At 40.5% G+C, this 13,387-nt stretch overlaps 1 protein-coding gene across 1 annotated transcript in view; it reads left to right on the top strand.

Moving 5' to 3' along the window:
* Positions 1–12,811, top strand: part of PEPD (peptidase D) — a 154,418-nt gene extending 141,607 nt beyond the window's left edge. Inside the window, exons 13-15 of the mRNA XM_063437660.1 lie at positions 4,193–4,377; positions 7,265–7,456; positions 12,477–12,811. Coding sequence (XP_063293730.1) covers positions 4,193–4,377; positions 7,265–7,456; positions 12,477–12,629 — 530 coding nt within the window. The 3' untranslated portion in view covers positions 12,630–12,811. The remainder of the gene's footprint in view (positions 1–4,192; positions 4,378–7,264; positions 7,457–12,476) is intronic.
* The last annotated feature ends 576 nt before the right edge of the window (positions 12,812–13,387 follow it).

A 13,387-nucleotide genomic window follows, 5' to 3' on the forward strand; every position in this document is an offset into this window, starting at 1 on the left:
GCCAATGTGCCATATACTCTTCACTGATGTGTACTGCCGTTGCTTGTGAAATCATCAGATGTTTGATTTATTACATGTTTGTTGGTAACTTGCTGGCAATGTTGGTTCTATTTTCTTTTACACCCCTAGAGCTAAAGCCTCTTCCTTGTTTCTAGTTTTACATACAGCCTCTCTGTAGTGTTAGGATACAGGTTATACAATGTGACTTCATTGTGCATGCACACAGTTAGCAGCAATGATGGACGAACCAATAGCTAACTATAATTTACCTGCGAGATGCGTTTTATTACTATTTTTTACATTGTGTGCCAGGGTGTCCTGGCAGAGTCACAGAATAAGATAATATTCATTTAAGCCCCATGGTGCTGCCTGCACACACCGATGTTGAGTTGCATTATTGAACATTGCTAGTGATTCTGAGAGCAGTATCGTCCTGCACACAGAATCACTTTATTTAGTGTTTGCTGGGGTGAGAGAATGGTGAACTGTCAGAGCACTAACAGATGCTCTTTAAAGAGTCTCTCACACATAACATGACAGCCCCAATTTTAACCTGCTGATAATTTGATTACTACATTGTTTAACAGACACAATTAGTAAATCACATTCAGCAAGACAGACAGACCTCATTTAACACCGTAGCCTGCTGCCTTTTGTTTTTTGCATCCTACTTTGGGAAACACCAGAGCAAATTCCCCAAAATCTGTTTCGCAGGACTGGCACACGCAGGTTCCAGCGATACACTGTGTCACCGACATGCTTAGCTTCAGGACAGAACTGGGACGAGAGAAAAAAAGCAATTTAGTTTTAAAGTGTCTATCAATCTACATGTACATCCATTTGACTAGCACCGTGTATAATACAGGATCTGTGTAGTAAAAAAGGACTTGTGTTACAGCATTAAGTGATTGTTTTGAATAATTTTCTCCCTAACAAGTATAAACACATTTAAATGAGAACTACATTTTCTCTCCTGATGATTTATGGCACTTGACACTTTTTGAGAGAAATTATTGCCATTTTTTCAGATAAATATTTCCCTGTGGGCATTATTAGGAAAGCTGGTTTAGTCGTCCTTTCCTTGCCAATAATCCCTGGCTGCACTGAGCCCCTCTATATACTCCCATTGGTTCACTGACCTGCATTACACATTCTATCATTTGGCAATGAATTGAGTATTAAGTAGACACACGATCAGCAGATTTTATTTTCTGGGCACAACCTCCAAGAGGCCAAGGACAAAGCAATCTAACCTGCTCGTAAGGATAAGCGGGGGAAAGGTTTAGCACACAACTATCACCCCCCTCCCACACACACAATTGTCCCAGCTTGCAGAAAATTATGTTTAATGTTACCAAGTATCGGGGATTTCCTGCTAAACAGACAGCATTTATAGTAGGAGTTGCAGGTACTGATATTAGGGCTGCAAGTTTAGCCTAATCAAACAGACAGATCTGGGGTAATTTATCCCAGGTAGTAAAACAGCAACTCCCATGAACCTCAGTAGTCATCCTAAAAAGTGAATTTTAAAAGGTGTACTTCTAAGTGGAGAGTTATGTTGGCTTTTACCGATCTGTAGATTCATCGAATTTCTGTAATTTGTCTAAACGTGAAGCCATAGATGGTATATTCTACACGGTGTGCAGTGGGATCCCTACTTCACATCCAATAATTTAAAGTAAATTAGCATGGTCCACCGTTTCATGGCACACAAGGGATGTGTGCAAAATGTATGTAGCTGGGCAGCCTACAGCCAATCACACATATTGCAATATGTCCAGGACTGACAACCCTGGTTAACTTAGCCGTGCAACTAAGATTAAAGCAGCTTTACCTGATGCTCAGTGATACACTGTGTTGTTCTTCTCACTGCTTATGTGTCCACTTTGGCCACGCCATGGCCGCCCTGAGATCATCAAATCTTTCCAGGCTGCAGTCCATGAGCTGCAAATCGACGCAGTACACCAATCAAATTCTCTATGAGAAGCATTGATTGAATAAGAGTCTGACTCGATTATTGCAGTGGAGACGACTCTAGAAGTTGGCAGGAAGGCGGCCACTGAAAGTATGTTTAACCCTGCATTGAAAACATGGCAATTTCAACAAAACAGCAGAGTTTTACATTGTAGGGACACTGTGCCCAGGCCACTTCATTAAGCAGAAATGGCCTGGGTGCCCTTAGTGTCCATTTAACCTCTTCACATGTATAGATCTTTTTTAACTTTGATTTGCTGAATTCAGTCCATAAAGCCTCACTTCCATGTTTATACTCCAGAAATGACTTTCAGCCTGCGGAGGAACACATCTCTCTGCCAGGAACCCATTCCACCTATTTAATGTCTGCAAGGGGGCTGTCATTTTAAGGCCCTTTACAAACCGTAAGGGAAGCGTCCAACATTATATAGTTCCTACAGTCAGGGAGGAGGGAGTTACAACCATTACAAAGATTGCACACTGCACTGTGTGCTCCGATGCAGACATTTTTACATTCTGTTGTTTCAGTAAGCTACTAGTAATGCCTTCAGAGTCCTTGCAAATACCTCTTATTATTATTTTTGTCACTCCTTCTATACGTGAGACATTTGATTTTCGAATTTGTACTATCATTTCAAACCGTATATAAAACATTGTAAGGGGCGCTGTGTATATATAATATATACTGTATTTGGTATGTTCTAACTTTCCATTCCAAGTTTCAAATAAATGGAATGCTAATATTTGGAAATAAAAAAAAAAGTGCCTGGAGTTAAGGGGTTCACGAGATGTAAAACCCTGAAGGTCCAAGTTTGATCTCCTCTGCGAACTGGAATTTAGTGGCTGTTACAAGCTTCTTGGCCCTTGATTGCCAGCCTTTTAGTCTAACCTTGGTCCCAACGCAATCCTTGGACTTCTGTTGTATTTAAGATAACAATAGCAAATGATGACCAGACAGAAGAGTTGCACATTGGGCCTGAGATTAGGCTTTCCTCTCTATGAAGGTGGAGACACACTTCTCCAGCACACAAACTGTGTGTTTGGTTTAGCTTAGAGAAGTCATATAACACTCATTTCAGTGTCTGCAAACTCTGGACCAGAGAAAGCATTGAAGATCATTCTTTGAATAGCTGCATGTTTAGTTGCCTGCCAGAGTTCAGTATGTGGTTGCAATGTCCATTTTTAGTGCTTGTGTTACCTGAACCATAGTAATTCATAGAGTACAATAAACACATTCTATGTGGTGTTACAGTAAATTGTAACTTTCTAGAAATTCCTCATATTGTGACTGTCTTTATGCTCAGATTCCAACACCAGTGACTTTTTATTGTTAAAGGGATACTCCAATCACTATAAATCCTGTGCTCCCTGCATAATTCATGGTGCTAGGCTAGGAGCTCTCAAACCATGTGTTCATTATAGCCGCACCAGTCTGCAATCTTTACTGGAACTAAGACTGCTTCCCAGCTGATTTATGTCATAGCAGGAGTTTGCCACGCTTTGCATATGTGCCACTAGAATGATAATGCAGTTTAACTTGTATATCAACAGGGTTTTATACCAAGGCAATTTCACATTTAAGATTAAAATGGCCAAAGCAGAGAAATTCGGAGTCACTTAAACTTCCAGTTCTGTTACGTTGGCTTTAAACGTGAAATTCGCGTTAGTAATTAACTCTATAAGTGTCTAAAGCCGCCCAGCCTGGGATGGCAAAGGTAGGCAGACGGTGCTTGGATTAACCCAGTGCTCACAGCCTGCCATTACTATCCATGATTAGTACAACTACACCATCACTAACACAGCTCTTTGCTACAGTGAGGATTGCTGGGGATCTAACGTGAATTTCAGTTTAAGACAAAATAGCCGATTTGGAAAAATTCCCCAAGTAAATTGTGTTTAGTTTGGCTATTTAGTTCTTAAATATGAAATTCACTTTGAATTCCCAGCAATATTCAGTTTAGTGAATAACTCTGTGAGTCGTGACAAACTATTCAAATATTAAATAAAAGTTACAGAAAAAGCCCACTGACCATAACTTAACCAATATAGTGCACCTAATGTGAGGCCATCTGGAGCGCTACTCTAAGATATTATCTGGCTTTCTTTACCCACTGTTTATATGATGGTGATTTTGCTGTGCACATTGGAGCTTTTTGTTTGTTTGTTTAATTTGTTTTACCATAAGGTATAACACAACCCATATCATGTTTTTCGCAAGGTGTTGTTTGGCCAGATATGCACCGTTTAGCTGACAAGATCCACTTGGAAGAACTGACTAAACTCGGCATCCTGAAAGGAAACATTGAGGACATGATGAAGGTGCACATGGGAGCAGTTTTCATGCCGCATGGTCTGGGACACTTTCTTGGGATTGATGTCCATGATGTCGGTGGATACCCCGAGGTCAGTGCTCTTGCAGATATATCTAATCTGTTGTCATGTTTGTGTGCCCTACTTACTCTGGTTTAGGCCAAGTCTACTTAGAGTATTAACCATTCTTAACCCCTTAAGGACAGATGACGGATATATTCCGTCATGATTCCCTTTTATTCCAGAAGTTGTGTCCTTAAGGGGTTAAAGAGCGGGTTGTTGTGGTTATAGTTCATGTGTGGCAAACTATCTGTCCTGACAATAGGGTGCCTCTTTTAGAGAGTCATTGTATCCAGTGCTTGTCTATGAGAAGCATTAGCAGTGTTTTGCAATGTTAAGGATCACATTTTCCATATTCAAAGTCTTAAGTGAAAAAGTGGCTAGAGGCAATCTGACTGATAAATGGAAATGCCAGAGTAGAGGGTCTGTGCTCCAAAACCACTACCTTACAGGCACCCGGACCACTTCATCTCACTAATGTGGTCTGAGTGCCATGTCCCCCCGTTTTAACCCTAGAGCTGAAAACATTGCCCTTCTGTAGTGCGTTAATGTTTTTGTTGCAGGGTTTAAATGCCTCTAGTGGCTGTCACTCAGACAAGCCCCCAGAGGCGCTTCCAATGAAATAGAGTAAAATGCTGCTGTTTCTATCAGATGGTCTAACAGCTGTGTTTTGACATGCATGTGCACACTACTATCCCAATACTTTCACTGGCTGAGACAAACAAGCCAAGGGAGAAAGGATAAGTTAAACTCATTTTATATTCCTAACACTTTAGTGTTCCTTGAAAATGCTTGTACACCTGGTTTTGTACTCTTATCCTGACTCCCACGATTTTATTTCTCTCTGTGCTCTCCCTGGTATCTAGTGTTGGTGGAGCACTCTTTCCTGCAGCCATTGTCAGCGGAAGACAGGGTATCCCAGCACCCAATGCCTGTCTTAATGTTACCTGTAACACCGCACCCTATAATCTGTCAGCAAGCCATTCCTGATGACTCTCACACATATGAATCTATATAAGCATTCCTTGTCTCAACATCTTGCAGGGCAGTAATATCTCATCTTAATGTGTATCAGTGTGTGTCAGTATGTTTGTATCTGTGTGTCTGTGTATCTGCATGTGTGGAAATGTTTGTATCTGTGTGTCTGTATCTATGTATCAGCATGTGTGCATGCATGTCAGTGCGTGTATCAGTATGTCTGTGCATCTGCATGTGTGGCAAGGTTTGTGTCTGTGTATCAGCATGTCAGTGCGTGTATCAGTATGTCTGTGCATCTGCATGTGTGGCAAGGTTTCTATCTGTGTGCCTGTACATCTGCGTCTACATGGCAATGCTTAAATGTGTGTCTGTACATCTGCATGCATGTCAGTGCTTGTATTATTATGTCTGTGTATCTGTATGTGTGGCAGTGTTTGTGTCTGTGTGCCTCTGTATATGTGGCAATGTTTGTATGTGTATCTGTCAGTGTTTGCATCTGTATTTGTTAGTATCTGTGTCAGTGTTTGTATCTGCAGGTGTATCAGTGCGCGTCTGTATATCTGTGTGGCAATGTTTGTATGTGTGTCTGTACATCTGTCTGTGTATATCAGTGTGTCTGTGCAACTGTATGTGTGTGTATTTTCATGTGTGACAGTGTTTGTATCTGTGTACCTGTACATATGTATGTATATCAGTGTGTATCTGTATGTGTGTCAGTGATTTATATCAGTGCAACTGCATGTCTGTGATTCTGTTTGTCTGTGCATCCGCATGTGTCAGTGTTTGTATCTGTGTATCTGCATAATTGTCAGTGTTTGTGTGTAAGTATCTGTATGTGCAATATATGTATTACACATACATATACTTCCTTGGGGCAGAAGAGAAGCGCGGTAAGGGAGCCTGGGGCAGATGAATATTAGGGAGAGCTTGGGGAAAAGAAAAAGGGGAGATCAAGCAGAGAAACATTAGTGAAATATTTGTAATTATTATAATTACCGTTATTTCAAATGTATATATGAGGGGTACAATTTATGGAAATAGGCTGCCAGGGGGTACTCAAGTGAAAAAAGGTTGGGAACCACTGGTGTATAAAATTCAAGACCCGGTCATGTGATTCATGTATAGAATTGAAATCGAGGTCATGTGACTGGTGTAAAGAATTAAAATCTCGGTCATGTGACTGGTGTAAAGAATTCAAATCCCAGTTACTCTTCCTGGAACCCATTCAAACCTATTCTACACTATTGCTTTTGTCTAACAGTTGATTCAATTTTGTGTTAACACTATCTGATTAGTTTTTCTTTCTGTGGCCAAAGTATACTATTTCTGCTTGTTATAAATTGGAGAAAGTTATTTTGTGTGTTCCAAGCTTGTTTCAGTGACAGAATAACATGGAATGATATATATATATATATATATATATATATAATGGCTGATTTATGAGGACTCCTTGGCTCAGCAGATCACGGTGAATTTTCTAGGAAAACTAACACTGACTTGTGTAGCTGATTTGGAGATATTCTCCAATGTGGCTATAATCAAACTGAAACACTTGCCTATAACACAGTGTTTAGTGAATAAATCCTTCATGTTGCAAAGTTTACAGACAATAGATTGTAGAAACCACACCAGCAAGAATACAGAGAACTGTCATACACCCCCAAACCATTCAACTAATGTTACTAATCTATAAACTATCTGTCTGAATGTTGCATTACTTGGGAATATTGTACGAAAAGCACAAGAGAGAGGTAAAATCAGAGCAGTTCTTTAATATGATATAGTCATTTTTAACATGCAATTTTAAAAAAGGACACTTTTTGGTTATATTTTCTCACTGGTGCAAGCGGCAGTTTTCTTGTCTGCTGTTTTGGGGTGGGGGAGCGGCTGTCCAGTCCTCATGCATACAAATACATTAACTTAATTATTTCTCTCTCCTCAGGGGGTAGACCGCATTGATTTGCCAGGCCTGAAAAGTCTTCGCACAGCGCGTGTCCTGCAAGAGAGGATGGTTCTTACTATCGAGCCAGGCATTTACTTCATTGATCATGTGCTGGACCAAGCTTTGAACAACCCAGCACAGTCTTGTTTCATTAACAATGAGACTCTGCAGCGTTTCCGAGGATTTGGCGGGGTGAGTGACTGCTATATTGCAGGTTCTTACACATGTTGTTCAAGAGACCGATTCAGAGCAGGCATTACAGATCACCATGATAATGGAAAGGTCAGGGACTGTACTGAAACATTAGCAAGTTTTGGACAAGTTTTGCTTAAAGAGTCACCATAGGCTCCCTAATGTTGCAATTCAGTTTTTAATGCACTAAAATATAGTGAATAAAATTAAAGTGTTTACTTTCTAGAACTTTTTTATCCCTACGAACACAAATTCAGTAACAATTGCCCCCTAATTCTCTTCAGATTACGTGTATTTTGCCACGATTTATTATTAAAGAGAAACTCCCACCCCTATAACAACTTAAGGGGTTAAAGGGACACTCCAGGCCCCTAAAGCTTTTAAGGACACATGACATGTGTGACATGTCATGATTCCCTTTTATTCCAGAAGTTTGGTCCTGAAGGGGTTAACATGCTGAAGTGCTTTGTGTGAACAGTGTGTGTCCTCTTTTTTTCATTTTAGAAAAAGGGTAGATTTTAATAGAAATGGGCACTTTTATAAATGAACCATGTGACTGTCAATCAGACCACCGGTCCTGTTACTTCCTGGTTTGGTTAGCTCAGTGGAGCTAAACACAAGAGGCAGCAATAGCCCAGAGCACCTGCCTTGCAGAGACTTCTCATTGAGCTGCACTGGGAAGTCTGTGATTGGACAGTCACAGTGTCAGGATTACAATTGATCCAACACGCAGAATTAGTATCACACCTAGGACTAAAGGTTGCATCTAACTGAACCTTAGAATGTCCGGACTTAACATACCAGAGAATAGTTGAAATACTAGCCGAGGTCAGGAACACAGAACGAAACACAGTTGCATAGAATAGCCAAATAGTCAGGGATATCAAAACGAAGCCAAAGTCAATAACCATAGAAACACGATCAGGAACACACTCTCGGATAACCAGCAAAGTGAAAACACGACAGGGCGATGAGTAGAAATTAGTGAGTTTTAAATATCCCTCTTGTGAATCCGATTGGCCGTATCCGGCCATTGACCCCAAAACGTGCGCGTCAAAGTCGCCACCATCGTGAACAGCTGTGTGGCTAGATAACAGTGTGGATCCACAGCGGCCGGCATCCACTGGCATGTCGCAAAAGCTCGGTCTTATGGCATAGGACCACCGAGCAGCACTTCTCCTATTCCTGGAAAGGTGATTTATGTTGTGCATATCATACGGAGAGAATGTAAACGTGACACACAGAAAGTCTGGGCGGAGTTAGAAGGGGAGGGCTTGCAAAGATTGCAGACAAGAGATCTGCAGCTCCTGCAAGCTGTTTTTAGATATACCCTATTGAAAACATGCATGCATGTTTTCAATAGGGTATATCTACTAAAAAGTGATTTTAACATTTTGTCAGTGGAGTGTCACTTTGACCCCTTAATGACACATGACATGTGTGACATGTCATGATGCCCTTTTATTCCAGAAGTTTGGTCCTTAAGGGGTTAAGCTCATTTAATTTGTTAGGGGGGCTAGAAGTGTCCAGGTGCATTATTACGTTCAGTAATTTGGCAATGGTTTAACCATTTAAATTGGGCTCTGGCTTCCATACATTTCTGCACTGCCTGCGATAGAAGGAAGGTTTAGCCTGGTGACTGGTGAGAAATAGTAAGTCGAGAGACAGAAGTGTCCGGCGACAGAGCCCTAACTTCAGGGTTAAATTATTGCCAAATGGTTTTACATCTAAAAGTGAGAATTCACCCAGACACTCCTGTCCCAATATCACGAAATAACCATAGATTATTATTATTATGGGAGTGAGAGGGTTAAATAAACCCTCCTAGGTTTACCACAGCAGCTCTCTGGGTACCCTAGCACCTTGCAAAATGCAGTGTTCAACCAAAAGTCACCAAATTCTTACCCTCCTTACACATTATATTTCACATCTCTTCAGTGCAATGAAATATATGACTATAATTTGTTGTAGAAAAAAAGCAATGAGTTACAGCTCTCCTGGCTCCCCAAATGCAATAAATATCCCATGATGCGTTTCTGAGCATCATGGTTTTGTTCTTTACGTCCCTATTAAACTCATAGAATGTACTAGTAAAATGCCTTATAAGAATATTTTACCTGTTTAGCACACCTGCATGCAGGACAAACTGCACATGGATCCCAGTGACAAGGCTGCATAAAAAGCAGCAAAGCGATTTTCTATTTAACACTTAACTTTGTTTATAGCAGGATTATATCACGTACATGCAAAGTAATTTTATTCTGTGATTCATTGTATGGAACATATAGGGACAGGGTCCAAATGTCTCCTAGCTATATGTATAGTTGTATAAGGTCAGGACCAATGAAACAGCTTTGAGGTGAACATATAGCATCGCAATAACCGCTGCAGTGGCAGGTCAGAAAGCAATTTTTTCTATCGTAGGCAGATTTTATGGGGTGAAGTTGGCATCGACATCATTATAAAAGCTTCCTTTCTTCAAAGCTTTGTGGAGTTAAAACCTATCCTATCTCAGCTAATAATTTACACAGAGTTGGCACAGTTGCAAGAAGTAAATATTTCATCTCTAAACAAACTAATCTTTAGGTTTATAGGAGGTACAGGAGCCAAAGCCTTGCAAGCTGGAAGCAGTGAGATACTACATTGGGATATCAGGGTATTTAAGGTTGGAGGGTTAGCGGAGATCATGTTGTCTATTATTCAAGTGTAAAATATTAAGTCTTAGCGCACAGGAAGTGGAATGGGTTATGTACATCATTTTATATAAACTATGAACCTTTCATGACCTGTTTAGCTGCAACCACCCCAAGAGCAATGAATATCTCATTTATTCTAGTTTAGCTGTTTTTAAAGGAGCACTATAGTGCCAGGAAAACAAACTATTTTTCCTGGCACTGTAGGGTCATAAGTTCACCCTCACCCACATGCCCTCCCCCCCCCCCCCCCACTCCCCCTTTAGCCACTTACCTTTCTCCAGCGCCGGGCTCCTTTGGCCCTGGAGAACTCTCCTCCTCCTGCCAACGTCCGAACACGCATGCAGGCTCATTCAAACAGCCCATAGGAAAGCATTTCCTACGGACGTCCAGCGTCTTCTCACTGTGATTTTCACAGTGAGAATCACAGAAGCAGCCTCTAGCGGCTGTCAGTGAGACAGCCACTAGAGGCTGGATTAACCCTCAGTGAAACATAGCAGTTTCTCTGAAACTGCTATGTTTACAGCTGCAGGGTTAAAACTAGAGGGACCTGGCACCCAGACCACTTAACCCTTTAAGACCGGAGGGCGTACTATTCCGCCCTATTTTAAGCAGCTCTAAACGCCGTAAATTTTATTGCTGGGCTACTATACAGTCCCAAAGGCAACGTAACCAATCTGGCGAATTTCAATTTCAAATGTAACGTGCTATATTTGACCCTGTAACTTCCCAAAACACCATAAAACCTGTACATAGGGGGTAGTGTTTTACACGTGAGACTTTGCTTTTACTGCAATAAAATACACATATTTGTATTCAGCAAACAGTATTATGACATTGACAGTTAAAATGTTATGTAGAACTAAAAAAATGTCTCTTATTTTCTGCAATTTTTTTCATATTAAATTATGTTTCATAGCTAAATATTTGATATTAAATGAAAGCCCTGTTTCCCCTGAATAAAATTATATATAATAAGGGGGGTTGCATTTAATATGAAAGAGGTGAATTACGGTTGGACAGACATACAGCGCAAATGCCAGGTTTTGTTTACGTTTTGTTTTGTTCACAACGTGTACATTTGGCTCAGTCCTTAAGGGGTTAATTGAGCTGAAGTGGTCTGGGTGTCTATAGTGGTCCTTTAGCCTTCTCTCTAGTGCCACCGTCATGCCGGCTCTGTGTGTTACCCTAATGTAACATCCACCCCTAACTTTGGTATGGTGTTCTTATGGAAGGCTAACCTCAGTCATATTGTGACACACATGGCATTGACATGTAAATGGAGCTTTAACAAGTGCGAGACACGCTAGCTAAAAGAATAGTCACAGCACGTGTTATGCAGAACAGTCTCTATTAGAGTTCTTCTGTTCTGCCCTGTCACGCTGCATAGTTTTCTTAAAGGCTTACTCCAAACACCATTCCAATGATTTGAAGTGGTCATAGTGCCTGGAGCCGAAACGCTGCACAAAGTTTAACCACTCTACCTCCAACAGCATCATTGGGTTGTCATCAGCCCGTCCAGAATTTGTGTTATTGACTGAGAGTGACCATGTGATGTTGAATTAGTGGCAATGACTGTGGCTTTAAGCGCATCACTGGGCTTGAACAGCTTGTCCCTTTGCCGGGGAAGGTACTCCTGAAATCATAATAACAAAATAGACTATAGTAGGTATGCTTGGAGTAAGCCTTTAATTAAGCAGTTTAGGTGTACAGATCACACCCCTAGAGTCTCAATGCTCGATTCTCTGCTGTTTAGGAGTTAAAACAATTTGTTTATGTAGACCTAGTCACTGGTGCTTACACAGCCAACACCAGATGTGACAAAACAGTATGTCTGACTAAAGTTTAACAGAGGAGGATATTCAAACTTCTAAAGTAAACACAGGAGACAGTTGCAGGCTTTAGCGGGCAATTAACAGAACAGGAGATAAGACATTTAAAATTCAACTGTGCAATAAGGGAAGCTAAACAATTTGAGGAAGTGTGTGATGAGGGCTGCCTAAATATATTGATTTAACTCCTAAATGGCAGAGAATTGAGCAGTGAGACTGCAGATGCATGATCTATACACCACAACTGCTTAAGCTAAAGTTGTTTTGGTTCTTAGAGCTAGTGTTTTTTTTTACCATATGTACCCATCAAAAGTACACTTTACACAAATAAGTAGATAAACAAAATATTCTCATACAATGAAATCCATTTAACCACATTTTAGTACCAGAATGCATTTTCTCACCTTGTCAGCTGGAAGGATATTATTAATGAACCCAATGTTATTAAATATGAACAATCTTCTGTGTAGCGTAACCCAATTCTCTGTCCTACAGGTGCGCATTGAAGATGACATTGCAGTTACAGCCAATGGAATGGAGTTACTCACGTGTGTCCCTCGTACAGTGGAGGAAATCGAGGCTCATATGGCAGACAGCGCCAATGTCAGCAAGGCATTCGAACGTGTGGTACTCAGTGAGCAACTCTAATTATAAACTCTGGGAAATCTTCGCAGCCAATAACCTTCTTTGTGCCTTCAATGTATGATCATATGATCATGCCTAATCAAAAACAAAAACATCCAAATCATTTTCTGCTGAGCAAATCTCCAAGAAAAATCTGAATTTCCAATACTGTCTTAGAGACCTTTTCTATTAATCTAATTGAACAATAAATAAATAAACTGCAATCCTCACTGTTTGCTCAATTAATGCACCAACCAGTCCAGAATGCTGGTGGCAAGTGTTGGCTTTGTGTTTCAGATGCTTAATAATATCACTTACCAATAAATACATTGAAACAATATAAGACTATTTAGCTAGCTAGCATGCCCCGTACCACAGATTTACAAAAAGGGAATCAGACAAAAATTCACCCCTCAAACCGAGGGACACCATATGTCCATACTGTGCTAAAGCCATCACATCTTTTATTTCTTTCTAACTTGACGGAGGTGTATTATATTTTGTGTGGTCACCGGTTCCTTTTTGAATATGTTGATGTCACTATTATGTTTAGCTATTTTAAGTAGTGCTTCACATTCCTTCCTTTTTTCTGTACCACAGCCAAGCAAAGTTTCCGTATAGTAACATACAATTCCACAGAAAGAGGGAGTTGTGTATATTGTATAGAAAAGTAAACTGACATTCTACAGGTGCTGATAGCGGAGTGATAACTTGGAGCTCTCAATGTACACAATGTGTAGGATGAGACTGGATAAACTAGCACTGTGTTCATAATCTGTGAT

This window comes from Pelobates fuscus, chromosome 12 (genome assembly GCF_036172605.1).
Source record: "Pelobates fuscus isolate aPelFus1 chromosome 12, aPelFus1.pri, whole genome shotgun sequence".
Taxonomy (NCBI): Eukaryota; Metazoa; Chordata; class Amphibia; order Anura; family Pelobatidae; genus Pelobates; species Pelobates fuscus.